The 27,378-nt window shown below is 37.5% G+C and overlaps 1 protein-coding gene across 2 annotated transcripts in view; it reads left to right on the top strand.

Moving 5' to 3' along the window:
- The window catches only part of slc6a11b (solute carrier family 6 member 11b), a 33,451-nt gene extending 7,514 nt beyond the window's left edge, over positions 1-25,937 (top strand). For both annotated transcript variants that reach the window (XM_004068653.5, XM_011474841.4), the window contains exons 7-15: positions 3,298-3,432; positions 14,685-14,788; positions 15,382-15,506; positions 16,163-16,275; positions 19,227-19,364; positions 20,735-20,837; positions 21,331-21,431; positions 22,407-22,577; positions 23,636-25,937. In XM_004068653.5, coding sequence (XP_004068701.1) covers positions 3,298-3,432; positions 14,685-14,788; positions 15,382-15,506; positions 16,163-16,275; positions 19,227-19,364; positions 20,735-20,837; positions 21,331-21,431; positions 22,407-22,577; positions 23,636-23,773 — 1,128 coding nt within the window. In that variant the 3' untranslated portion in view covers positions 23,774-25,937. The remainder of the gene's footprint in view (positions 1-3,297; positions 3,433-14,684; positions 14,789-15,381; positions 15,507-16,162; positions 16,276-19,226; positions 19,365-20,734; positions 20,838-21,330; positions 21,432-22,406; positions 22,578-23,635) is intronic.
- Positions 25,938-27,378: the final 1,441 nt, after the last annotated feature.

Below are 27,378 nucleotides of genomic sequence, written 5' to 3'. Positions count from 1 at the left end.
CACTGCACTAAAACACGCCACTTCCTACTGCTTGAAGTCTGAATGAAGAAGCCATTCAGGAAGAAACCTCATGAGGTACAGTTATGAAACCTGCATGCACTGATGTGTGCATGCGTGTATGTTTGTAGTAGGGACAGTCCCATTTCAAAGTTGTGAATGGGTCTGTGTGTGTCCGCTTGTGTGTGTGCACTCATGCACTCCTGTGCATGCTTCAAAGAGAAGCACATTTTCCCACACTGCCAACATCACTCCTCTGGGCTCGTCCTGTTAAAAAAGATGAGGGCCAAAGGAGCACTCTTTTCTTTTCAGGCTCCTGGCCTGCCTCTGCGCTGTCCTACTCTGTCCTCAATTGGACGTTGACTGTGTGCCAGAAGCCAGTGGATGTATGTTACCCACCTCTGCCTTCCAAGAGTCCAGAGTCTTTGTTCAAAGAATCTTGGGATGTAGATCCCAGTTCTGCAAAATCTGAATGGTTCAGTAAAAAGGGGATGCATTTGATGGCTAAAGACTGTTTCTTAACATTGTGCAACCAGATAAATACATCCTTATGGTTCATGCTGTTGCAAATACTAACTATGCTTGGTTAAGGCGCGGGCTACACCAAGACTGGTAGTCATTGATATTGACAAATGTTATTAGTAGTAGATTTATGGCTCCCATTTTTTAAGATCAGTACACAATTACTAGTGATAGAAAATGATTGCTTTGAAAGAAAAATTAAGTTGCACAAGCAAAGTCAAAATAGCCATAACTATTTGTCTTGTGAAATGTCAAAAAATAGTTTTAGCTCAGTGGAAATCAGATTTTGTGGGGCACTGTTCCATTTTGCATTTGAGAAAACATACATGGCCTGTATTTGGATCAGGTTGATTTATCGAAAGGCCATGCCTCCCTTGAAGTACAATTTTAATCCCAACAGACAATACAATTATGAAATTTAAAAGAAAATCCGTTAGATTTTAAGTCCCACTAAACTAGGCCTGCACAATATACCGCAAATTTATCGTTATCGCAATATCCAGCTCTGCAATAGGCATATCGCAAAAGACTGCGAATGTCGCAATAAATCGTAAACCCAAAATGTGTTAAAACAATCTTATGGCAGCTTGACGCTTTTAACGAATCAAATGAATCCCTTTATGCTTTGACCAATCAGATGGACGCCTTCCCATTGTTTACCAATCAGATGGAGGCCTATCATGTTAGATGTTTGTCACCTATGTCGATGAGGGTCATTTGGAGTATAATTTTAAACTGTTGCAATGGAATGGGAATGATGTTTTTGGCATTTTTCTAATTTTTTATATACCACAAATTATATCGTTATCGCAATATTAATCTCTAATATCGCATATCGCAATTTTCCTCATATCGTGCAGCCCTATCGTGCAGCCCTACTTACAACCAAAGTAGCTGAGTATTTATCTATTACTAGTTTGTTTTAAAATTGTACTTAATTTCTGTGTTGTTTAAAGGACAAAAAAAATTGTTTTTTTTCCGACTTTGAGCCCCTTCCTTTTTAAAATCCTGTGCATGTCCCTGCACGCTGAAATTGAATCCTTCCTTTTTCACATTCTCTCCCGCTATCTTACAGCCCCTCACAACCCTAAGTTAACATTTGTATGACAAAAACAACAGCAAGCCAAACTGGAGCTATGCAGTTTTGAGCCAGATGCCAGCTTGGACAATAAACTTTAAGACGCATGTATTTGTCTGCAAGTGGATGCATCAAGAGGAGAAGGGGGACATTGTAGTTGCTGCATCATAAACCTGAGTTTTTTCAATCTCCAGGTATTTTCTGCTCCTAATCCATCATGATTTGAATAAAGAAATACTCCAAAACACAGTTTAAATCTTTAATTGTTTTATATATGCCCTCCATCAATTTTTTACAAAAACATATTAAAAACACAAAAAAATATAACTCCCAGGTAGTGGTAAACTGCCTGCGGGTGGGGGTGCTCTCTGGTGGATTGGGCTTTGTGCTCGGCCCCTGGTACAGCAGGAGGGCTGTTCTTCTAGCTTGGCTGGTGCTTGAATTCTCTGTGTTACTATGCCCCTCTGCTCCTTGGTGTTGGGGCCCCTGTGGTAGTTCTGCCGACTCTGGTTTGGGTGTCTGATGTTGGATTGCCCAGCGGGCAGATTTCCTTAAACTGCTATCCCGTCCAGGTGTCTAGAGGATCCTGGCTACCACTGCTATGTTGCCTTCGGCAGGGGTCTTGGTTTATGGGTGATCGGGCGCTCCTCCTCTTTTTGTATTCCATCATCCACCACAGTAGAACACACAACTGAGCACAGGTGTCAGCTCACTTTTGCACAAATAATATGATAGACGGAATGATATGGTTGACATGTTTATTTGTCTGCATAAGTATGTGTATGTAAGCTATACTGGCATTCTGTAGGTGTTGACATGTTTATGTATGAAGATTTTTGGAGTCAGCAGGTATATTTGTAACATTTGAGTGTGTCTGCGGACAGGCCCCGCCCCTTTGACTAACATCTACATTTGACAGTAATGACGATAAACCTCCAGCAACTTGTTGCTTTGTGATTCTACTCGCCTCCTACTTTATCCTCCAACATTATCCTTTAACCCCTATTTCTCCCCTTTCTTTTGAACCCTTATTCCCCATCTCTAACATCCCACTCTCTCCTCTTTTTTTGTCCAGTCCAACAAGAAACACATAAAAACATATTAACTATAAATAAAGTTTAGCCTTAAATACAAAAGGGGTTAATACAAATATACGCCTTGTGTGTCAGAAGATTCCTAAACTCTTTTTATAACAGCAAAATCTGTCCTCAGCTCTTCTCTGTTTGCTCAGCTGCTAAACAGGTCAAATAAAAAATAAAACAACAAAAAAACACCAAAAAACACAATTTTCATCAGAGTGGGTCTTTAACCTGAATAGAGAGGAAAAATGTTTCTGAAGCCAAATTTAAATATGTGTAATTTTGTTGCAATGTTAGCTGAATTTATGCAAGTTATTAGAGATGTACTGCATTAGAAGTTTACTCAAGTTACTTCTGTTCTCAAACAAGCTTCTAACAGAAAGTAGAAGTGTTGAAGCTTAGCTTTCTAGTAAACAACAAATGAGGGGTTGACTTACAATTTTGTCTCTAGAGAAGAAGTCTTGATAGTCAAAAATATTGCAGGAATCAAGGATACCCATACCCATCACTTAAGCTTGAATCCAGTTTTGCTCTCAAGATAAAGTTCTATGAAAAAGTCAGTATTGAAAGTGCAGATCTCTGTCCAATCATTTAAACATATTCATGTGTTTTCATCCACAGGTTGTGTATGTGACGGCTACCTTTCCATATTTCATGCTGTTAATCCTGCTCATCAGAGGAGTAACTTTGCCTGGAGCTTACGACGGCATCAAGTTCTACCTGTACCCTGACATCTCCAGACTTTCCGACCCCCAGGTAGGCTTGATGTGTCCTCTACTGCTGATTTTAGGAAAGGGTTACTATGCTAAGCAAGCGGCACATGGATTAAACTACATTTCTGTGTCAAGTATTCTCATGTTTGGAAACAGAACCAGATTTATTCACATTTTTGGATCATAGCACTGACATAATATGTAGCTGGTGATGAGCGGTTTGTAGATTGGGCTGTTTAAAAGATCCCAAAGAGTATTGGCACACTAACATGTAGTGGATGCAGATGGATACAGAAACACAATCTTAGATTTTGTGATCTTGGCTATCAGCAACAAACATTTTGGGTTGCTTGGCAACAGAGCAAATGTCAGTATGTGTCATTGCATGGTTTTAGTAGGATGACAGGTTTGAGAGAGAGGAGATCAAAACAGATAGATGAGTCTTGCTTGTATATACACTTAAATCTTCTTGTAGGATCTGTTTGTGAACACAAATGGAATCTGGCTAATTACCAGAAGTTTGATTTAGTTTACATTTGACATAAATGAAATGAGAAGTATTCATTCATTCATTCATCCTCATTCATTCATTCCGAATGAATGAGGATGAATGAATGAAAAAATGAGAAGTATGGCCTGAAAATACTCTACAAAAGATACATTTCTCCTTTTTTTATTTTGAAACCTTTAAAACACAAAAAAACAAAAAAACACAGTCACCCTGTTCACACTTTGTAATGAACATTTGAGTGTCCAGTTATAGTTGTGAGGCACACCACCTAAGTTGATTGTCTTTCCTGACATTAGGAGAATATGGGTGTAAGTGTATGCCTGAGTTATTCTTCCTGCTTAAAACTTGACTTGTTCGAGGGATCGGTAAGCAAAAAAAACAAATGTAGTATCTTTGGATGTATGGCAACTAACAGGTCCTTAACTGAATCGGACAACTCTATTTTCAATATTTTTTCCATGGGAAACACAAATTTAAACCTAAGTTTCGAATGATTTACTTTTAAAGTAATGGAAACAGAATAAATCAGTGTTTGGAGAGAGTATGCTACAATTGGTTAAGGGTTTATTTATTTAATAAAATAATTTTAAAAATTATGCATAAAGCAGTGAAGAAGAAAAGAAAAGACAAAGTCCACCAGAAACAAAACAAGTTAAAGTGTTTTGGGCAACCCTAGACTACTTTTAATGAACTTCCTTCTTTGCAGACTTGTGTCTCATGTAAACATGTGTTTTACACTCTTGTGGGAGAAATGTGATAACAAGAAAACTTCCTGTCTCATAAACACTTCTTCAGATCTGTTGGGTGAAAACTTGGTTGAGCCAGTCTGTTTCACTGAAGGTGTTGACAAAAGTGGTGTTTGACTCATTGTTGCTATCCTAGAAAAGGCAAAACCAGTTTGCAAAAAAAACATCATTATGTAGTTGCCTTTTTTTATTATTTTCTGAAAGAAAATAAATGGGCTCTAAACTAAACTTTGGATAAGTTGCTTATACCAAAAAACAATTAAAAGAAAAAAAATAAAAGCAAACTGTAAAAGTAGAAGCAGGTGAGGGCAGTTTAAAAAAAATTGACTACACATTTTGTTTAATTTATTTCAGCTTGATATCTTGGGGATACTTCTTGCCTTTTATTTTAGAAAAAACTAACGAAACATTTTGTTTGTGTCAAACTTTTCTGGTGTTTAAGTTTCTTGAGACCCAACAATAATTTTGATAACTGGGACAAAGGAAGAAAAGATGTGACTATAAAAAGAGATAAACATGAAGACAAGGGGACGTGATAAAGAGTAGCTGCTGCTTGAAAGAGTCCATTGCTTGTGAAAACGATGTAAATGTAATGCCCTTTAGGACAATTACGGCTCTGTTCACTAAAGTGTGTGAATGGTGGTTCTTCTGGCTGTTGCCCTCTTTTAGCGTCCTTAACTTTATGCTTAATCTGCTTTTCCTTTTTTGCTGCTTTTCTTTTTGATGCTGCCCCTTCCTTTTTTTTCTCCAGCCCACAATTATTTTAGAGATCTCACTCCTTTCTATTGACTGACCTCCCTTCCTCTGATCTTAAAATGTCTGTTTATTTACCTCAGATTAAGAACCCATTTTCCATGACAAGTGTTCTTTTTCTCCCCTACTTCCAATCCAAAACCAAACCTGAAAGAAATAAGTTTTCTGTAACAAACATAACAAAGAAATGATAAGATGGTTTTCCTGGAACCCAGACCGTGGCAACAGCGTGTGAGTAAATAAATTACTCTAAGTCTATTCTGGGTCCTTTTCTCCACATCCTCTATTGGCCCTGTAGGACTCAGCTAGCCTATATCATAGCAGCACAGTAAGCCACTGGACAAAGGTCACAGGGGCCACATATTAAGCTCAATTTACCATATAGAGTGTTCCAACGACTGTTGTGGGAATTACGTTCTAAAGAGAACCTGTGATTGGTGAAATCTGCGAAGTAGGATAATAGATATTTTAAGGCTGTAAAATCCCTCACTACACACTTTGTACATTTTTGTCTCTTTTTAAAATTCTCAGCTTTCAGACACACTTAAAAAATAGGTCCATTTCCTTTAAATGAAAGCAAAGATCAGTTAGTTAATGAAGATTTATGTGAATTTGGCAAATCAAATGCATTCTGTACAGGAGACATAAATTGAGGGTATTGATTGAAATGTCTTACAGCCAGGATGCAGAACACAGACACAAACCCATGAAGCAGCGAGACCACAAAAGCTGAACTGCGATATAGCAAGGGACTGCTGTAAAAATTTACAAAGATACACAGTCAAATAACTGAAAACATTTAAATTTTTTATTTACAAATTTAGATTTTCTTTATCTAACAACTTGAATGCACACATCCTAACAACTTTGTTTTTAAGTTACTTTTCTGCAATAATAACAAATTTACAATCATTTTTAATTAAGCAATAATAATAGTCTACACAAAATGTTTGGTTTTAAAAACAAATCATATAAAAGCTCTTTACACCTCTTTATGAAAAATGGTGTAACTTCTTCTAAAAGTATGAAGGCCTGTATAATACAAAGAACTGCGAAGGTTAAGCCTCATTATTCCAACTGAGAATCAGCTTTGCATGTTTGAAGTTTCTAACTAGGATCTGTAGTTGGTTGAAAAGCTTTAAAAGTCACTGCCCATTTAGGAGGTGTAAGAAAATAAATTGTAACTTTTTCTTAATGTATAACCTCTAAAAAAAGTATAAACGGTGCTATTAAAAAGTTATGTCCATTTTTTTTTCATTTATAGGAACACCTAAAGATTTAGATCTTTGAATTTTCTTTTTTACACTAATCAAATTATAGAATGTAAAGGTCAAAATCCTGTTTTCTTATAAAAAAACTGCACCATTTTGCCATAACCGCCAGTTTTTGTTGAGAAATGGTGATGCAGTTTTTTCGGAAACCTTTTAAACCACATCAGATATTTATTTTCCCTCATGAGCAGCTTGTTTTGGGTTATGCAACTGTTTTATGGAATTGTAGTCCCAAACTTTGTCAAGACCACTCTAAAAACGTCAAAATTGGACTTGATTTTGAACGTTTAACCCTTCTCCTGCTGCATGAGGCCACAAGCTAATGGCTGATGCATTCTGCCCTTTCATTTGATAACTGGGATAGGTTTCAGTGACCCTACAGAGAATGTAGCAAGTGCTGATAATTGATGGATGCAAAGTCGGAGGGCAGGAAAAATAATTCCCTCATATTGAAGCAGGTAATCCTGAAGCCATCCATCTGCCTTCTGAAGCAGCTGAATCCCTTTCAGGGTCATGGGGTTGGTGGAGCCTATCCCAGCATTAAAGACAGGTTACACCCTGGACAGGTCAACAGTGTGTCCCAGGGTTGATCCTGAAACCAAACTAACGTGTAGAAGATTTTTAAGAGTATTTTTTGTCATTTCAGACTCAGTTTCATTTTTGTTCAACCATGAACAGGTAGATGTAAACAGTTTTTGTTTTTTTTTAAATGAAGAGGATGCACAACTGCACTTATTTTTATTTTTTAAATAAACTTTATTGCACATTATGCCATTTACAAGGGTGTATTTTTAGGTATGCAATAAAAAAAACAAGTGCTAATATCAAAGTAAGCCAGGGTGTTAAATTCTACACGAATATGCTGAATCTATCACATACAGACAATGTTTTGATTGCTTTTTGCTTCTCTGAATTTCGAATACTGTTGATATACTGATTAAACTCAGATAGGAATACAGTGAAACAGGGTTGCACAACTGCACTAAGGTACTTTACTCTGCTATAAAGGGGATAGGTGAGTCCATGACATTTTTTACTTTGACACCTATGGTTGTTCAAAACATCATTTGAAAGAATAAGAGATAATATTTTTTAACTACACGAGAGAAAGAATTCATCAACATTAGGTGTCATAAACTAGACAAAAATCCTATTGCAAATACAAAACCGAAGGAATTTATTCATTAATGCATGCATATGCTATGAGTAATGTGTAGAGTACTAGGAGTGGTACATTCCAATGCAAACTAGCATGCAGCCATCCAGCAGTCAATTATTTTTTCTGAAGCCACAATTTCAACATAAGCGAAGACAAGGCTAGCCAAATTAGGCACAACAGCTTGGGCCTTTAAGGTTTCCGTTTGCTGTGCAGCCATCAGCCGCGGCTGAACTACCGTTGATGAACATTAGGAGAGAAAAGCCTGTTCTTCCACAGGAACAGTCCTGTGTTTGTGAGGTCACAGAAGTTTCCGTGGTTACTCCCAAGAGGGAGCAAAGACCTTTCGTTTGTTAATTGTTTTTCAGTGGGGAAATGAGATTAGTGGCTGAATGGTAATGTGAGAGAGTTTTCAAAGAGCCGTGCTGCATTAAGTTGAATTCGCTAGAACCACATGCTGTCCTGTGGGCCCTGGGGTTCACTGTTGTTCAGTAAAACAGTTTTCTAAGGCAGATTTAGGACCTCGGGGTGGAATCTTACAAGCAGCAATCCCTGTGATCATGCTGTGCAAATAACCAAAAGCATATAACTAAATCAATTTTTTTATATTTAAACACTTATTATTTGTAACTTCATTAACTTTCTTAAATTAAACGTTTCCGTTTATTAAACACTAGCCATGTAAAAATATGTTAAAAAAACAAGCATGGCATTTTTTTTATTAAAAACTACATACAATATCAAATTAGATGATCCCAAATTTAGTGAATTTCCGACTTTGTGAATTCAAATCTAATGGATTTAAAACATTTGGCTGTGTTGCCAACCTCTAATGCATTTGCTTCCTTCAACTGACTGCAGGAGTAAGTAGGCTGGTTTATTTGCAACACCTTATTTGTCTCTATGTTTTCCTATGATGAATTCACAACCTGTCTGCACTACATGTCTCCTTTTTGCCAAACAACAATCATTTTAAGCCCCACCCCTTTCTAATATATTTAACTGATTAAACAGTAGATGCAAATGGATGTAGAGAAGAGATGGTGTGGCAGATTAAAAAATGTAAGTTAATTCCTCTGGGACTTTGATCTAGACAAAGGCTCGACCTTTCAGCCTGTTTTCCAACTCTTCTTATAGTCCTTGCTTCCTAGTGCTGATACCTGCATCCGGTGTGGTGAGTGAATCACAATGTGAAGGCACTTTAACCAGCTAATTAACAAAAAGCAGAGTTGAGAGATTTGTAAACCAGGCAGGTTGGTGGATATCAAGGACCAAGGTTGGAGAACTTTGATCTAGATTTTCATATATTTATTAGTCAGGTATTTAGCTCACCCAGTTTTTTGACAGGTGAAGCAAACTTGTTACTTGTACTGAGATTTGAGGATACAACCACAATTTTTTAATAGCTTTTAATAGCTGTTACCTTGTTAAACGTTGTCTTCTTGAAGTCCCACTCCAATCATCTTTTGATTTATTTAAAAGTATTCCCAGCAGTCTTTTAATTTTGATAATGATGTTTTTAAGCAAAATCAAAAAACCTGTCACTTTCTACTACCGTAATTTCCAGACAATAAGCCGCTACTTTTTTCCTGCGCTTACAGCCCTGCGGCTTATTCAGTGACGCGGCTAATTTATGGATTTAATTGACGGCCGCCATGAATGTACTTGCAGACTCGGACGATGGGTTGAATACTCTATTCAACTCCAAGCAACAAGGCATTTATTGTTCAACACACCACTAAGCAGCCAAACAGCATGGACTTGACTTCAGGTCTTAGACACTTCAGTCATGGTTCAACAAAACGAAACACGCATGCTCGGCCGCATCCCAGAATCCTTTGCTGCCATTAGACCCAACGTGCACGTGATCGCCACTACAATTTGATGCAGCTTTCAAGTTAAAATCCATCGTTAAAAGCAGCGTGAAAAAATCCACCATCACCAACAGGTTTGGAAAAGCCGCTCTGCTGCGCAACGGAGAGAACAGCGCATGCTCAGGAGTGAATTTACATCAGAGTCATAGTGACACTAGTCCATCTATTAGCAGCTCCGTAATATACGAGATGATCTTTTAAACGTACGTTTATTATTGCTATGTTATGGTTATTATGAAGCCCCTGTTCGCTCATTTTATTTTTAATCTGTGTGGTCTGTGCTTTTTTCTGTCAGAACGAAGCCGGAAGTATGGTTAGGTGAAGGCTGACATGCACTAACAACATTTAGCCTGGATGAACATGAATCCATGCGGAAAAGCTGCAATCTGCAGCTTGGCTGAAAGTAAATATGTGGGAATAACATCAGCCTTTATTTTGTCGGGACACGACTGGAAACACAAATTGACGTGATCGTTTGGACTGAGCGAAATTTTGCATTGAAAAGCTCACAGCCTCCGTGTGAGCTGGAGACATGTTCTCCTGCTGCTCGTTCACATAGAGCTGCGGGACCGATGGCAGTCTGATGGCTCCCACACATAACAACTCATCCGCCCCTCATCCACAAAACGTCCAGTATTAAGTCCGATTGCTCTGCACAGACACGATTCGCTCCTTCCACCGGCGCAATGGGGACGAAGCGCTTCTCCTTGGAGCCGCCCTGGCAAGGGGTGTCGGAGAAGATAGGAAAGGGAGACAAAGAGCTCGCTTGGCGAGCGTGGAGCACAGAGGCGTCCGCGGAGCAACAGTTTTTGTTGTGGAAGGAAACTTCTGACGCACACGCGGCACGGAGGGGCGCGTATCGCGCTGAGGTGCGCGCTTTTCAATCGCCGCTACTTTATTTTACTGGTGTGTTTTTTTAACCAGCCCCGTTACCACCATAATGCTGCCGCGACACAAGTGGAAGGAGAGATGCTCTCCTGTTCGCCCCTCCATCCACTGCTGCTTATTCTTTAAACACTGACAACAGTATGGCGAGCCGGGGGTTAGACCCGCCTTTAGCCCCCAAGACTCATGGGAAATTGGGAATCGCGGATATAAATTTCCTCATTATCACTGAGGGATGTAATGTTGATTATATGGTTACTGTTTGTAATTATATATATGATACTTAGATTGTCAATAAGTAAATAAAATTAAAAAAAAACATAACTGAGAAACTTGTGAACAGAATGGAGGTCCATGCTGTTTTGCGGAGGTGGGTGTATGCAAACACATGAGCTGATGCAATGCAATCTGCTCCTACAGTGTGCTAATGATTTGCACTCAGTCTGGGAGTCAGGATGTGATTTGTCAGGCTGACCACGATGCGTATTGCTTGCGGCTTGTACATTGACGCGGCTTTTGTATGTACAAAAGAAGTTAAACACGTGAAAATGGGTGGGTGTGGCTTGTAATTGGGTGCGCTCTATAATCCGGAAATTACGGTACACAGTTTCGGCAGAGCAGCAGTAGTTCATTAGAAATTTGGGTAACACTTTATATTAAGATTCCTTAACAAGCTTTGTTAACACATTAACAAGCATTATAAATGAATTTATAGGGTGTTAGTAAGACATTTATTAGTACAATAAGTCTAATAAGGTTTATTAAATTACTTAGTTAACACATTTACAAGCATTATTATTAGGATGTTTTAAGATGCTAATGATGCATTTACTGATATTATAGGTGCCTAACAAATGTGTCAGTGTTAATAAGCTTAATAAGATTTATTAACAACCTTTGTTAACAAATTAAGAAGTATTATTATTGTTTGGGGTTCTAGTAAGATATTTATTAGCATTATAGATGCCTGACACAAGCCTAAGTGTTCATAAACTTAAAAAGTTTTATTAACTAACTTAACAAATTAATAGGCTTTATTAATGTGTCAGATGCTAGTAAGATATTTATTAGCATTATAGATGCCTGACACAAGCCGAAGTGTTCATAAGCTTAAAAAGTTTTATTAACTAACTTAACAAATTAATAGGCTTTATTAATGTGTCAGATGCTAGTAAGATATTTATTAGCATTATAAATGTCTTGCAAATATCTGAAAGTGTTAATAAGATTTATTAACACCTAAAGTCAGACCATTGTCTTCTAAATCAATATTTCTAAACTGCTTATAAGCTTTACAAATGTATTTATTAACTTTGTTAATAGTTTATTAATTGTTTTGCAGCACCTCATCTAAAGTGTGGACGTTTTTTAATACAAACAACCACAAAGCATAAAGATTGTAAAAAGAACTTTATGACATTAAAACAGACTAAACATACACAAATCGTTCTGTAAAAGATATATAAAAATATAATTCAGACAAATATTTTTTTTAAAAAAACATATATACTGGTGTTGGATGTCTAGCATCATAGCTGATAAGGATAAAGTATTAGCATCTATCCTGAGTGAAACATTCATTGCAAATCCCATCACCAGGAGACAATTCTCTGCATTCAATGCCAACTGCATTCAACCACTGTTGCCTTGCTTCAAAGTCCACAAGAAAGTTGCACAAGACAGTCATTTTAGAAGAACGAAGACAATAAACCTACAGGAGCCATGCTAAAGCTAACACGCTAACGACAGACCGGTACAGAATCAAAGATGGGCGGGGCTTTTTTCGTCACCTGCGTGAAAGCAAAGTCTAAGAGGCCATTCAATTGGCTGAAAGTGAGCACGCCTGTTTTGCTGACGAGTTTGATTGACAGATTCATTAGCCAATGGTGACATTAGTTAACCTGCCCATCTTTGATTCCTTTCAGAATCATAGATGGGCAGGTTAGCGTGTTAGCTTTAGCATGGCCCCTGTAGGTTTATTGTTTTCGTTCTTCCAAAATGACTGGCTTGTGCAACTTTTTTGTGGACTTTGAAGCAAGGCAACAGTGGTTGAATGCAGTTGGCATTGAATGCAGAGAATTGTCTGCTGGTGATGGGATTTGCAATGACTGTTTCACTCAGGATAGATGCTAATACTTTATCCTTATTAGCTATGATGCTAGTCATCCAACACCAGTATATGTTTTTTAAAAAAAAATCTTTTGTCTGAAATAAATTATTATATATCTTTTACAGAACGATTTGTGTATGTTTAGTCTGTTTTAATGTCATAAAGTTCTTTATGCTTTGTGGTTGTTTGTGCTAAAAAACGTCCACACTTTAGATGAGGTGCTGCAAAACAATTAATAAACTATTAACAAAGTTAATTAATACATTTGTAAAGCTTATAAGCAGTTTAGTAATATGGATTTAGAAGACAATGGTCTGACTTTAGGTGTTAATAAATCTTATTAACACTTTCAGGTATTTGCAAGACATTTATAATGCTAATAATTATCTTACTAGCATCTGACACATTAATAAAGCCTATTAATTTGTTAAGTTAATCAATAAAAAGTATTAAGTTTATGAACACTTAGGCTTGTGTCAGGCATCTATAATGCTAATAAATATCTTACTAGAACCCCAAACAATAATAATACTTCTTAATTTGTTAACAAAGGTTGTTAATAAATCTTATTAAGCTTATTAACACTGACACATTTGTTAGGCACCTATAATATCGGTAAATGCATCATTAGCATCTTAAAACATCCTAATAATAATGCTTGTAAATGTGTTAACAAAGTAATTTAATAAACCTTATTAGACTTATTGTACTAATAAATGTCTTACTAACACCCTATAAATTCATTTATAATGCTTGTTAATGTGTTAACAAAATTTGCCTCTAAGTTGTGGGGCGAACGCTGCGGTGGAGTAAGCCTTCCCCCATTTCTCGGTATTCATCTGTTTACACTCACTCACGCTAGCTTACAGCTCCACACAAAAAAACGCATGCTACTCGGATGAGGAAAAAAAAGACGTACATAGATCTATTTGTATACAAGCGGATGCGTCAGAATGGTGCAGATCAGGGAGCTTGTGGCTTGCCGTTGTAGTTTCTAACATCACAACATACAACGTTTTCCAACAGCAGTTTTTTGTCTGCTCCAGATTCACAACAATTTAAATAAAGAATTACTCAGAAGCACAGTTTTTTACCTAAATTTCTTTATATACAGTATATCTTCCATCATGAGAAAAAAACAGAAAAACATATTAGAAACACCAAAAAACACGATTTTCATCAGAGTGGGTCTTAAAAAAAAAGAAAGTCTGACAGTCCAACCAAGTACTGATTTGAAAGGTTCATGGATTTTCAAGCTAAAATACAACTTTGCCGTTATATTTGGCCTTTTTATTTAGTTTGCCTGACATACATAGAATGGCCTATTGTTTAGAAAAATAAGTTGTGAAATATGTCCAATATACCCACAATGTTCCTGTAAAAATAAAAATTAATTGAAGCAGATGGATATTAGTGAGGGTTTTTTTAACTCTTCACCAATTCTCCCCTTTAATCTCATAAAATAGAAGGAGTCTGTAAAGAACTAAAGGATGAGAAGCTGTTTTTAGAAATGTAATTCATGATTCATGCAGATGCACAGTGTCCATCTCAGAAGCAAAGAGACGAGAACTGTGACCTTACTTCATTTTATCATTGGGAGGAAGAGGTAGAAATAGAGATAGGACTTAATTAGAGAAGACAATAAATGTACATCACTGGGATCTCTGATTAAATCAGACATGTCTGAATGTTATGAATTGTATGTGCTCTCTTGATAAAAACTAATTGAAGTAAAGCTTTAATTAAAAGGGCCTAAGAGTTCCTAGTTGCAATTAGTATTTTGGGTTTTCTTCTTTTTGGAAACCATGTGATAGTGAAATTTAAAAGGGTCTGTGGTAGTGTAAACCTAATGTCACTTAAATTAATCCAACTGCTTTTGTGTTGTTTGGTAGAAACCAAAACCCTCTGAACAGTTTGAAGTACTGTAACTCAAATTAATTTATAATCTACTTCTCTTGCCTCTGTGCCTTACTCTAACTCATTCACCAGGTGTGGGTGGATGCAGGAACTCAGATCTTCTTCTCCTATGCCATTTGTCTGGGTTGTCTGACTGCTCTTGGAAGTTACAATTCTTACAACAATAACTGCTACAGGTAAGCACAAATGGGAATGGAAAGTGAGTCACTTTGAATTCCAAGGTTTGTATTTAAAAAACATGAGAAACAAATGGGGTCTTTTCCACGCTCTAAAATAAGGTAAATGCAGATTTTGATTTACAGCTTATTTCAGACAAATTACTGTAATATTTGAATATTTTTTTAATTTAACCCAATTTTAATATCTGTAAAAGACAGCATTTATTTTCCATTTTTCTCTGTACTTGTGGTAGTTAAATTTCCCAACCCTAAGAGACCTTACTGATGTACTGTATGTATTTTAACCCTTGTGCTATCCTAGGCATTTTAACATTAGGAGTTGGGTCATCTAGACCCACTAGACAGTGCTCTGAACCTTTTTTCTTCAATGATTTGTGATCTTCACTGGTGTCCATGGATTACTTAAAATCTTTCCACCTTTATCCACATTTGTCATGGTAGGAATAACACATCAATGTAAGGGTGGGGTCATCTAAGATTGCACAAAGGTTAAAAAGACAGTGTTGTGTGATTCCATTAAATCTGTACATTAATGTTTGTCTTGCAGTCTACTGTAACAGAATGTCTAAGCTCTTTGTCTTGATGTTCAGGGACTGCATCATGCTGTGTTGCTTAAACAGCGGCACCAGCTTCGTGGCAGGTTTTGCCATCTTCTCCGTTCTGGGCTTCATGGCGTATGAACAAAATGTTCCGATTGAAGCTGTTGCAGAATCAGGTGAGAGAACTCAAGATAATATTGTGACTCTCATTAAAAAAGACAATCAACTTTTAAAACTCTTCTGTGACGATAAAAGGGGATTTAACCAGGATTTAGCAGCGTGCATCATCCATCAGACTATGGTAAAGCAGACAGACCATTTTTATAACTCTAAACTCCTCACACAGGCTCTTAGACCACTGCATTATGATTTATTAAAGTCAGTATAAAAGATTTAGGGAATTCACAGCGCGAGATAGTTGAAATGTTTTTCTCTGGGGACCTGAAGGACATCTTAATGCTTCACACATCATGTGCTTTCATGGAACTAGTTCTTTTTGTTGGTCTTGAATAATTTAAAAGAAGGATGTTTTCCTGCTTTGAGACTATGCCTTATTATTCAATGTCTAAGTATTCTAATCACAAAGTGTTTACTTTTTACAGATTTGACTGTAGTGTGATTTGAAAAATGAGTTTTTATTTGTTTGTTTTTTTCAAATTCAGTACAGCAAGCTTTGACAGCAATTCAAAAAACTATTTAAGAATATTGTGGCTTTATCAACTGAAGACTTTAAGACCCATCAAAAGAAGTTAATTATGTTACATAAACTTTTAAAAGTTTTGTCTTGGTAAACTCAGTCTTTTTTATTGTGTTTGTGTTTATTGTAATGTAGGTCCAGGACTAGCATTTATTGCATACCCCAAAGCTGTAACAATGATGCCTCTGTCTCCACTTTGGGCTTGTCTTTTCTTCATGATGCTGATTTTCTTGGGCCTTGACAGTCAGGTGAGTGTGGATCATCATTAGGCTTTAATGAAACTTTTATTAATATTACCTTTTGACAACATGTGCACTTTCGATTGAGGATTTCTGTTGGTAAAATAAGACTGTAGGGGTGTAATGATTGATTTATGAGTTTATTTAGATTCCTTCGATCCAACCAGATCAGTCTGTCTGTTATTAACCAAATCAAATTAATTCAAATCAACCTATACCATTATAAAAAAAGTTTAAAAAATGAAATCAATTGCCAATATTGGAAAATACATTGTGGATCGAGGCATGCAGGTTTATTTTATTTATGATTAAACTACCAAGTTCCATCATAGCAGACACCCTAAACGCGATGACTGCAAAAAATGCTCGTGTGGAGTTCATGTGAATTTAGTAAAGACATGTGACCATAAAGTGTGGCAGAATGTTCTAACAATGTTCCGTTTGAAATATTTTTATGTGGAAAAAACAATAGTGGACTAAACTTGAATGGATGAATGATGAAATGAATGGATTTGCAATGAATTCTTGTTTACTCGTTTGTTTGTTAACATATTTAATTTACACTTAATTTATCTTGCAAGAAATACAAGGAATCTGGAAAACTTCACCTGCATTGTTCAGTACCCAGGTATTTCCCTCTGAGTCACAGTTATTGAACTTCCTGGATTTATTTTAAGTGACTGATTTGGATCAAATTGGATCGTTCATATTGACTACAAATTTGTTTGTTGTTAAATTGTTGTCATTGCTGTTAAAATGAATTGTTACACCCCTACAAACTAGATTACATGAAAGACATGATCTATATGCACATCTAAATTTTTTGTAAAGCTTTGTTGATTTGAATGCAAAAATATGCTGCTAGAAAACCACATCATATCATATAAAAATAATAATTATTATAATTGATTGGATTTATCTGTGTTTTTCCATTATTCAATCACCCATCATTCATACTTTGTGTTGGTAGGCTACTGATGCAGCCACAGCACTCTGTGGCAGACGGACAGAGGCATGGCTGCCAGTTTGCGCCTACGGTCCCTCTGACCATCACCGAGACATTCATACACATTCACACACCAGTGGAGCAACCCTGGGCGGGGTATCTTGCAAGGACACAGCGACAGTTGGCTGAGGGGAGCGGGGATCGAGCCGCCCACCCTTTGATCATAGGCCAACCTGATCAACCGCCTGAGCCACTGTTGCCCAATATAAAACATCCTAAACAGCCAGAGTGGTCCCATTAGCTACAACACTGAATATTCAACAAGTCTACAAGCTTGTGTATGCTACTGCCCAGAGTGCTAATAGCTGAGGAGATATCTTTAACAACATAAGGCATCCCTTGATAAGGAAGTGAAGGCATCCTGTTCTTCCTCTAAGATATCGATATCACATCACCCTCCAGTATCTTTTCCTAGATTTAAATTCCCTCTCCAATCATCTTTTGATATATTTTAAAAGCGTTCCCAGTGGTCTTTTAATTATGATTATGCCGTTTTTAGCCAACATAAAAAACCTGTCATTTTCTAGGACATAGTTTCTGCAGAGTGGCAGGACTTCATTAGAAATTCGCCTCAGAGTTGAGGGCGGTACCGTTGGCACAAAGTAACTATTTGCATAAAAAAATACTCAGACACACAATTTTAAGCTTAATTGTCTTTATATGTCTTCCATCATGAGAAAACTGCCACAAGAACATTGTAACCCTTGTGCTATCCTAGGCACGTTAACATTGGGAGTGGGGTCATCTAGACCCACTAGACAGTGCGCTGAACCTTTTTTCTTCAATGATTTGTGATCTTCACTGGTGTCCATGGATTACATGAAATCTTTCCACCTTTATCCACCTTTGTCATGGTAGGGAGAACATGTCAATGTAAGGGTGGGGTCATCTAAGATAGCACAAGGGTTAAAAATACCAAAAACACAATTGTCAATGGAGTGGATCTTTAAGCTCTCCAACTTGTGGAGCCTTTTGGTTGGAGCCTTTAATGGTAGCAGCATTAATTAAGGACCTTCGTAAGGTCAGTGTTTAATACCCATACATGCTATGTTCACTGAGTAAAGAACACAGGATATTGAGCCTACTTGGCTCACCTGGACAGCAGAATGTGAAACATAATGGTCTATTCATCACTTGTGGTTGATTTAAAACTACATTGCAGTTTGGTGGTCAGCACTGCTGATTCCCAGCAAGAAGGTTTAAATCCTGACTGGGTCTGTGTAGAGTTTATTTGTTCATGTGTGGGTTTTCTCCAGGCATTTTGACATCCTCTCACTATCCAAAAGCATGCTTCATGGGCTCACTGTTGACTCTAAAATGTATCCTAAAAGTAAGAATGTGTGACGAACTGTCCAGGGTGAACCCTAACTTTACCTTAAAGTAGCTGGGATTGGCTCCAACAACCCCTTTGACCCCGCACAGGACTAAGCAACAATATATTGAATAAAAAATTAAAAAGGATACCTTTTACATCTGAGTCAGCTGACATGTTGTTGAAGGTCTAAAACAAAGCCTACCTAAAAGCTCAATTTACATAAGTGCCTTAATAATAATTTATACTTTATTTATCCCACATTGGGGAAATTCTTCTCCGCATTTGACCCATCCTCTGAGGGGAGCGGTGGGCTGCGGGCTGGCCGCGCTCGGGGGGGCGACAGCGACAGCTGGCCGGGGGGAGCGATCCGCCTTTACTGGACATTACTGTTCTTGTTAGCAGAAAGAACAGTTTGCCTTAAAATTGTAACTGGGTTAAACAACAAGCTGCTGCACTTGTTAAGACGCCAACCCCATTAAACCTGCGGAAAACTAGAATCAACAGCATACTGTATTGGGCAGTGGCGTGGTTTATAATTTACCAAATTAATAAAAGATGCTTTCCACAAACCAAAACAGTGTAATGATCTAAACAAAAGATCACTTGCTAATGAAATGTATATTTTTTGTCTGTGCTTAGTTTGTGTGCGTAGAGAGTTTGGTAACAGCTGTGGTGGACATGTACCCAGAGACGTTTAGAAGAGGCTACCGCCGGGAGCTGCTGATCCTCGGCATGTCTGTGGTCTCCTTCTTCATAGGACTCATCATGTGTATGGAGGTAAGGCTAACTTGCAAGGATTCAGTCTTTCAACAGTTTGCGCAAAAGGGATGTTATTCAAATTGTGCTGGCATGAAAATCGTACAATTTTTCTAGTCATATTAACTTTTCTTTCATTTGTCTGTTGCACTTTCTGTTATACTATCACCTTCTAATTGTTTTTTGGGTCCCATTCAGCTAATCTGATTTTTATAGATAAGGTCAATTCCAGTCGGCCAAAAAAAAAAAAAGCTCTCTTTGACATAAAGACCTTTTAGCCAGACTTCTTTTTACGTAACATCACATTTGATGCTGTGTTTACATGAACACCTTAATAAAACCACTCATAATTAAAACAGGCCTCTTTCCCTGCCTTATGGTCTGTTTTTAGTTGCAACCTTTGTGTGCTCTGCATCCTTATGATGCTCAAATAGAAGGCCTGGTTTTCTCACCGGTTTTTTCAGCCACTCAAAGGTTTTTCTTGTTTCTATATGTACTGCCCTTTTTCAACCCCAGTATATGCAGACTGTGTGGGTCCAGGTGTTTTCAAAAAGCCATGAAGCCCATGAAAAGAGTTCAACACAAAATTGAAGTGTGGCACTTTCAGTGCTTTGTCAGTCTTAGAGTTGAAATATTCAGTAGTCTGCCTTTAGCTTTTACTCCCACAACTTCCCGCACTCTTCATGTTTTATTCCCTTCAGCCTCCAAGAAGTCAAGACCAGTAAAGTGTAACAAACGGCTTGAAGGAGAATCAAATATAGTTTAGTGGCTTTACAGTATTCTGAGCGCTTTAAAACTGTAATGCAGTTTCACTGTTGGATCTGGGATGCATTTCTGAGGAGGCGGGAATGATGAAATGATGTGAATTCCATAAACTAAGAGAGGTCAAGTTATGATGAAGGAACTTTAAATGAAGCTTTACAGCTCCAAGAAGAGTTTAACAGAGCTGATTGAAGTATATTTGGATAGTGAGCGTAATATTTTTAATCTTTTTGTTTGAGGTTTATCCTAAATCAATTTGAACCTTAAATTCATCTATTCCATAACTAAGTGCTTGAGTATTGTTTCATTTTACGGTTGAATTGCATTTTTAAAGAAACTATTGCAAAATAAACTGCACAGCTGAAGGTATTGATATTCTATTAAAGCATTCAGCAGTAATGATATCTTGAAGGACCTGAATCAATAAACGGCTGCAGCTTGATAAATTCCTAATTTTAAGGGAATGAATGAGCTCCAATGTTTGCTGTGTGTTTGTTTACTGAAAGAGTTTGCCGTCCAGACCCTGATAAGCAAAGTCAGGCATGCCTGATTTACTTCATATTTGCACCCAGGCAGATGTTTGCAGGGTGACTGTGACTAACAACTCACAACCTGTCTTGTTTCATCAGGGAGGGATGTACGTCTTTCAGCTTTTTGACGCGTACGCTGCAAGTGGAATGTGCTTGCTATTTGTGGCCATATTTGAGTCCATATGTATTGGCTGGGTTTATGGTAAGAAACAGAAGGACACCTATTGAAACTGTCTATTCTACTGTACACTAGATCTGTCTCACATATCTGGAAAAAGAGGCAAGTGCACAAAGCTTTGTGCCACCACTCCAATTGAATGATATTTCTTTTCTGCCCTCTGCTGGAGAATTGTATCAAATGCATTAAAAATGATTTTTTGAGTTATGTGAGCCTATATACGGTTTTAGTACTTTAACAGTATAATTATTCTTTTTTTCAGATATTTTCTTCTCTCCTATTCAAAGATTTATCATAATACAAACAATTACTATTAGTTTAGGCTTAAAGAGTGTCAAAACTACAATTATATTGACTGCTGTGGGATTAAACATTGAACTGTCATGTCAGTCAGTTGCTAACAAAGCGTCTTTCATGCAGGATTTTTTATGTGGGCAAACACAATCAAAAGGCATTGATTACCTTAAAATGTTAGTTTTACCTGCAGACAAACGTAACAGGACCTATCTCCTTTCAGGCAGTGACAGATTCTATCTTAATATCGAGGACATGATTGGCTACAAACCTATCTTCTTCATCAAATGGTGCTGGATGATCCTAACCCCGGGCATCTGTGCTGTGAGTCCAGAGCTGACACAAAAACATCAACACGATCCAATGACACAGATGAGCACACCAGGGATGACAGACAGAGCCATTCACAAGACCTTGATTTATTTATTTGGATGGATGCATTGACATGAATTTTGGGTTCTGAACTGATTGTGGAGGGCATTGTGGAGGGTAGAACAGATAAAAAATGTTGGGGTTTTTAGGCTATAAAGTAATGTTTAGTCTCACGTCTCTCGATTTGACAGAAACACAGATGTTAGTTGACGCAATTAGAATTAAAGAAGGAACATTAATAAAAGTAAAAACGACATGTTGTTCTTTTTTGACCTTTTCTATATTTTTGAAGTTTTTTTTAAAGTTAAACTGATAGCAGGAAGATATGGAATCAAGCAATATTCTTTTATCATATACAATTTTTCAAGTCACCCCAACGCCATTATTTTGGCAGCTAAAAGAGCAAACTATTGGATTTGGTTGCACCAGATTATGTTCAATATTAAAATATGAATGACAGTGTATCTGTAAGTCGTGATGCATTCGTTTGTAAATCAAGACCTCTCCTGCTAATTATTATAATTGAGTTTAATCAGGGATTATTTAAAAAATAGTAGAGAAATGTTCACATAACTATTAGCTTTTTCATCATCATGAAAAAAAACGTATTAAACCACAGAGACCCTGCGACATACTGGTGACTTGTCCATGATGTCCACTGCCTTCGCCCACTGGTGGCCGGGACAGTCTCCGGCAGCACCGTGACCCAGAAAGGGATAAAACTGTTTTAAAAGATGGATAAATGAATAAACCACAGTGTAGAAGCTTGTTCATGTAACATTGCTCTAAAACAAACACAGTTTACCAACTTGTACAATGAACTCACAAGTGTTTTTAGCATTTTTTTAACACACTCTGGGCTATAGTATGTATAATTTCTTCAAAACCATTTTCATTCTTTTTTTTATGTCTTTTTTTTCCCTTTAGGCAATATTTCTTTTCTTTCTGATTAAGTACAAACCTCTGAAGTACAACAACGTCTACACTTACCCTGACTGGGGTTATGGTATTGGCTGGTTCATGGCCATGTCTTCGATGGTTTGCATCCCAGTGGGGATGATCTGGATGATCTGGAAGACTCCAGGCACCTTTTCTGAGGTAAAGCACACACTACGTACGGATGCTGTCACAAAATAGTGACATCGTGACTAAGGCTTTCCCAAACATTGTTATTGTTCTAAGAATGGTTTAGCTTAGAGAAAGCAGAGCTTACTTACTAATGTCACCAACACAGAATGGATTTTTATCTTTGTCTTTCTTTATTTAAGGATCCCTATTAGTCTTTACCAATGTCAATACTATCCTTCCTGCTAAAAGTAACTACTTTATTACAAGAGTTATAAATAAAGATGCCATTAATACATAGTCATAGTCTTTTACAGTTTTTCAAAATTCCATACATTCAAAAAGACAAACGAGGCAAAATTGTAAAATGTATTAAATTCCTAAATGAAAAGAGATAAATCATTTATGTAGCGAAATTTCATTATAAATTTTTGGCTTCTTCCGATTATCTTTAGAATTACTATGACTACTTACTACCATTATGTTTTTTGGCAGCATATTCTAGTAAGAAATCACTTTATACATGCTTGTTATTTTGAGTGCATTAGTCTGTGGCAGAGTAAAAGTAACATTGGAGGCTTGTGTTAAAGCCGTGTCTATTACAAATGAGCAGTAACTGTGACATTAAGCTGAAGGTTCTTTGCACTGTCCAAATTTTATGTACACACTGAATCAGACTACACACAAGTCTGCCATTGACTTTCATCCATGACAGACTTTGATGCATCCAGTTGATATAAATTTCAAAAGGACAACCCAGAGTTGTGCAACCCTATCTCCCTTTTGTCCACCAAAACTAAAACTAAAACAAATACTTAAATCCATGCCTAAAACTGTGTGTTTTTTAATAGAATCAGAATCAAGTCGATTTATTTCAAGTGTCTTGTTTCCATTAAATCATGTTAAGTGATGTTGCAGCAATGCATGTATAACTTTAGTTGTAGTTACAAACCTTTAGATTGAATTTGGTTAGCTTACAGAAATAGTGTAATTACAACAAGGACAAAATAAAACATGGTTTCTATTAGTTTAGTTAACAACTGAGCATTTCTAAGACATTAATACTCTTTTGTCTTCTTGGCTTTCTGTAGAGAATAAAGAAGCTGACCACTCCCAGCCCCGACCTGAAAATGAGAGGGAAACTCGCTGCTCTAAGTCCCTACGCCGCCAACGACGCAAAAGCAGATGGAAAAATATCTACCGTTTCAGAGAAGGAGACACATTTTTAACAGACTGCCTGACTGATCAGCCAGCTGCCTGTTGTTTGTATGAGAAGTTCAACAAAGTGAAGCCACAGCAGTGTTATCAACCACTACACAGAAAAGCAACATGAAACAAATGACTTTTCTTTTGTAAAAAAAAAAAAAGTATATGCACCAGAAAAGGAAAGGAAAGGAAAAAATGGGAAAACCCTGTAATGATGTTTGTCTCTGTTTTGCACAAACTTTTAATAACACTGTTTTGATTAACATTGTGACTAAAGCAGCGTTTTCCTTTGTTTTCTTTTTAACCGTCAAAGATGTGTGTTGACATGCGTTCAGTGGCTAAAACGTCTGAGTGTACGTTGTCTGTAATGGTTCCAGTTTTCCTAGTGCCTTTGAAACAAGGCTTACACTGCATTTGATGGCAAAGTGCTCAGCCTCTATATTAAGTTTGGTAACACAGCTATGTAAGTAAGAAAGCTACAGTTATTCTTGATATTGCAGTGATCACTGAAGTCCCCTCTGTGTTACACTGTTGTTTTGAAAAATGTTGGAATTTTAGACACTATCTGATCAGAGCCCTTTTTAACAATTTAACCTTTTTCTTAACAAGGAGCCAGTTTAGCTCGTGCTGGTTTGCGGGGCCTTCCATCTGTGAAACGAGAGTTCAAATCCGGGCTGCTCCCTATTCCCTTCTCTGCTTCTGTGTTGGTCCCAAGCCCGGATAAATTGAGAGGGTTGCATCAGGAAGGGCATCTGGCGTAAAACATTGCCAAGTTAACCATGCAACTCATCCTCAAATGGGAGGTTGTTTCACTGTGGCAACCCCTGATGGGAAAAACCGAAAGAGGAAGAAGAACCTTTTTCTAAACAAGCAAAAAAACACGGCAGTCATGCTTTTAATGAAGGAAATTATTAGACTTTATATCATCACAACAACACATCGTCAGATTCAAACAGATAGCACACAAGAGAGGCTGAGGGATTGAAAGTTCAAATCTGTTATAGTTTGGTTTTCTTGTGGCTACAAATGGAAGTATGTGACTCGCAGGCTGAGTCTAAAACACACTTCTTTCTCTTCTAGCCCTCTGGTATAAGTCATGGATATCTGCCATTCACAGTAATTACGTTGAGGCTAACACAGACTGGCAGAGAGGTGTGCCTGCAACCCTGCATTTTTATGACCTGCCCTGCATATGGAGGCAATTTTCAAACCTCATCTGTCTTCTTCTCATCCTTATTCTTTTCATGCTTTTTCCAATCTTTTTTCTTCACTGCCACTCTCTTTTATCTTCCCATTCCTTCTCCGTGTGTCTCTTCTATTTGGCTTCTTTTCAGTGCACGCCTGGCTTGAACGGTCGCACAAGTCCAAAATGAAACTCGTATTTTGCATTTCGTCTTGTGTTAATGTCTCAGAGACGTTCTCACTACTGATCTGCATGACTGTGACCTTTTATTCTGAGGCTGAGAAGCCTCCAGTTTTAATTTTGCTGTCTGAGCCACTGCAGGGGTGAAAGGACGGTCTCTGTCAGCAGCGTCACTTGTGATGGGAGACCGTGAGCGGGTCTCATTGTTCAGATCTCCTCAGCTCTCAAATGACTGCACGCTTCCTTGCTTCGTCCAACTGTCTCATTTCCGTTTCGTTTTTTATACGCTGATAGGAAAGCAATCAGGGGAAAATTTCAGACAGGATTAAAATCGTCTATATTTTTGATGGGGAAGAAAACAGGTGAGGAACTGAATGAAGGCTTTGTGGAAGTGTATTGCCAATAGAAAATAAGGGAAACTGATCAAACACATTACTGAAGCTCTTCTCCACACATGGGGCGCTTTTTAATAGATGTCAAGGTCTCTCTGGGCTGGGTATGTTACCCCTCTTATGAATGTTTGTTCTGGTTATTAGATGTATGGATCAGAAATTATATAAAACTTTTAACACTGATCACATCGATGTATATGTTAAAATCTCTATAGACACCTGTGGCCTATTTTCTGGGATGAAAAACAGAATTGCTGTAATAAAGAGAATACATGTTTTGTTTTGACCTTTGAAATGCTCAAACGATCAGGTCATAGACACATAATGAAAGGGTTTTATTGTTCTGGACTGTTTTACACAAATTTTGGTAATCACAAGGCACTTGAACTGTCAATTTTCTCATTTTTAAAAATAAATATGAAACAAGGTAAAGCAGAGGCTCTGAGTTTTTATTTGGTTCTTAAATGAGTTTGCATTCTTCGTTATTTTTAACATGAGCTGTTCTTGAGGTGAATTCAAACATTCAAACTCCTTCAAATTGCATTTCTGTGTATTTCTTTATTCACATTGTTTATCTTGCTGTTCTACAGATACCGCCCACAACTCAAAGGGGCGAGTTTCTAATGAACTCCCACCTCTTCCTTGTAGAAACTACTTACCAGAATGTGACAGAGTTTTTTTTGATTTTGCCTAAAAATGGCATAATCATCATTAAAAGACCACTGGATAACTTTTTAACCCTTGTGCTATCTTAGATGACACCACCCTTACATCGACGTGTTCTACCTATCATGACACAGGTGGATAAAGGTGGAAAGATTTCATGTAATCCATGGACACCAGTGAGGTTCACTAATCATTGAAGAAAAAAGGTTCAGAGCACTGTCTAGTGGGTCTAGATGACCCAACCCCCAACGTTAAAGTGCCTAGGATAGCACAAGGGTTAAATTAGATCAAAAGGTGATTGGAGTGGGTCTGTAAATAAAAATCTTCATATCAGCCAACTTAAAGCCATTTACAATAACCCAACCAAAAAAAAAAATTAAATTTTCAATATTTCAAACATGACGGAACATTTTCTGGCATTCTATATCTACTATAGTTTCCAAATGATCTACATGTTTGTCCTCATCAGGACTCACATACTGATCAGTGTCACATTTGTAAAGTTTGGAGAACATGACTTTGCAAAGTCCTGTCAATGTTTCTGGAAAAAAGCCAGTGTAAAATCTCTGTGGGCTTTTCTGCAACAACGCTGCCATCACATAAAAAAAAACCTTGCCAATGGGAACGACTCAGGCCCCGCCTCCCATGACAGACCCCTGCTCCTGGGCTTGTTACTCATAACGGTCAGGATCATCATCTTCAGTCTAGATTGTCCGACAACCTAACCAGCACTTTATCTCTTTGTCATAGCTTTGGAGGCTCAACACGGCCATGCTTAACCTTTGTGCTATCTTAGATGACCCCACCCTTACATTGACGTGTTTTCCCTACCATGACAAAGGCGGATAAAGGTGGAAAGATTTCATGTAATCCATGGACACCAGTGAAGATCACAAATAATTGAAGAAAAAAGGTTCAGAGCACTGTCTAGTGGGTCTAGATGACCCAACTCCCAATGTTAAAATGCCTAGGATAGCACAAAGGTTATATCACAACTTAGTCCGAGCATTAAAGTTGCGTGGGAACACCAATTTTTTGGACAGGAATCGCCTTGGTGGTTTGTAACAGCAGAAGGTCCAACTTAGCCTGTCAATTATAGCTTTTGGTTTAATCAAAAAAATATCGTGCAGTGAATGAGCTCCTACAGAGCACAAAAGCAAACAAATACATATAGAAAACCAAGACAGACTTAATGGAGAATCAAAAA

The sequence above is a fragment of the Oryzias latipes genome, chromosome 5 (genome assembly GCF_053564925.1).
Source record: "Oryzias latipes strain Hd-rR chromosome 5, Olatipes_Hd-rR_3.1".
NCBI lineage: Eukaryota > Metazoa > Chordata > Actinopteri > Beloniformes > Adrianichthyidae > Oryzias > Oryzias latipes.
Note: the sequence above shows the minus strand (reverse complement) of the source record. Positions and strands in the feature narration are given on the sequence as shown.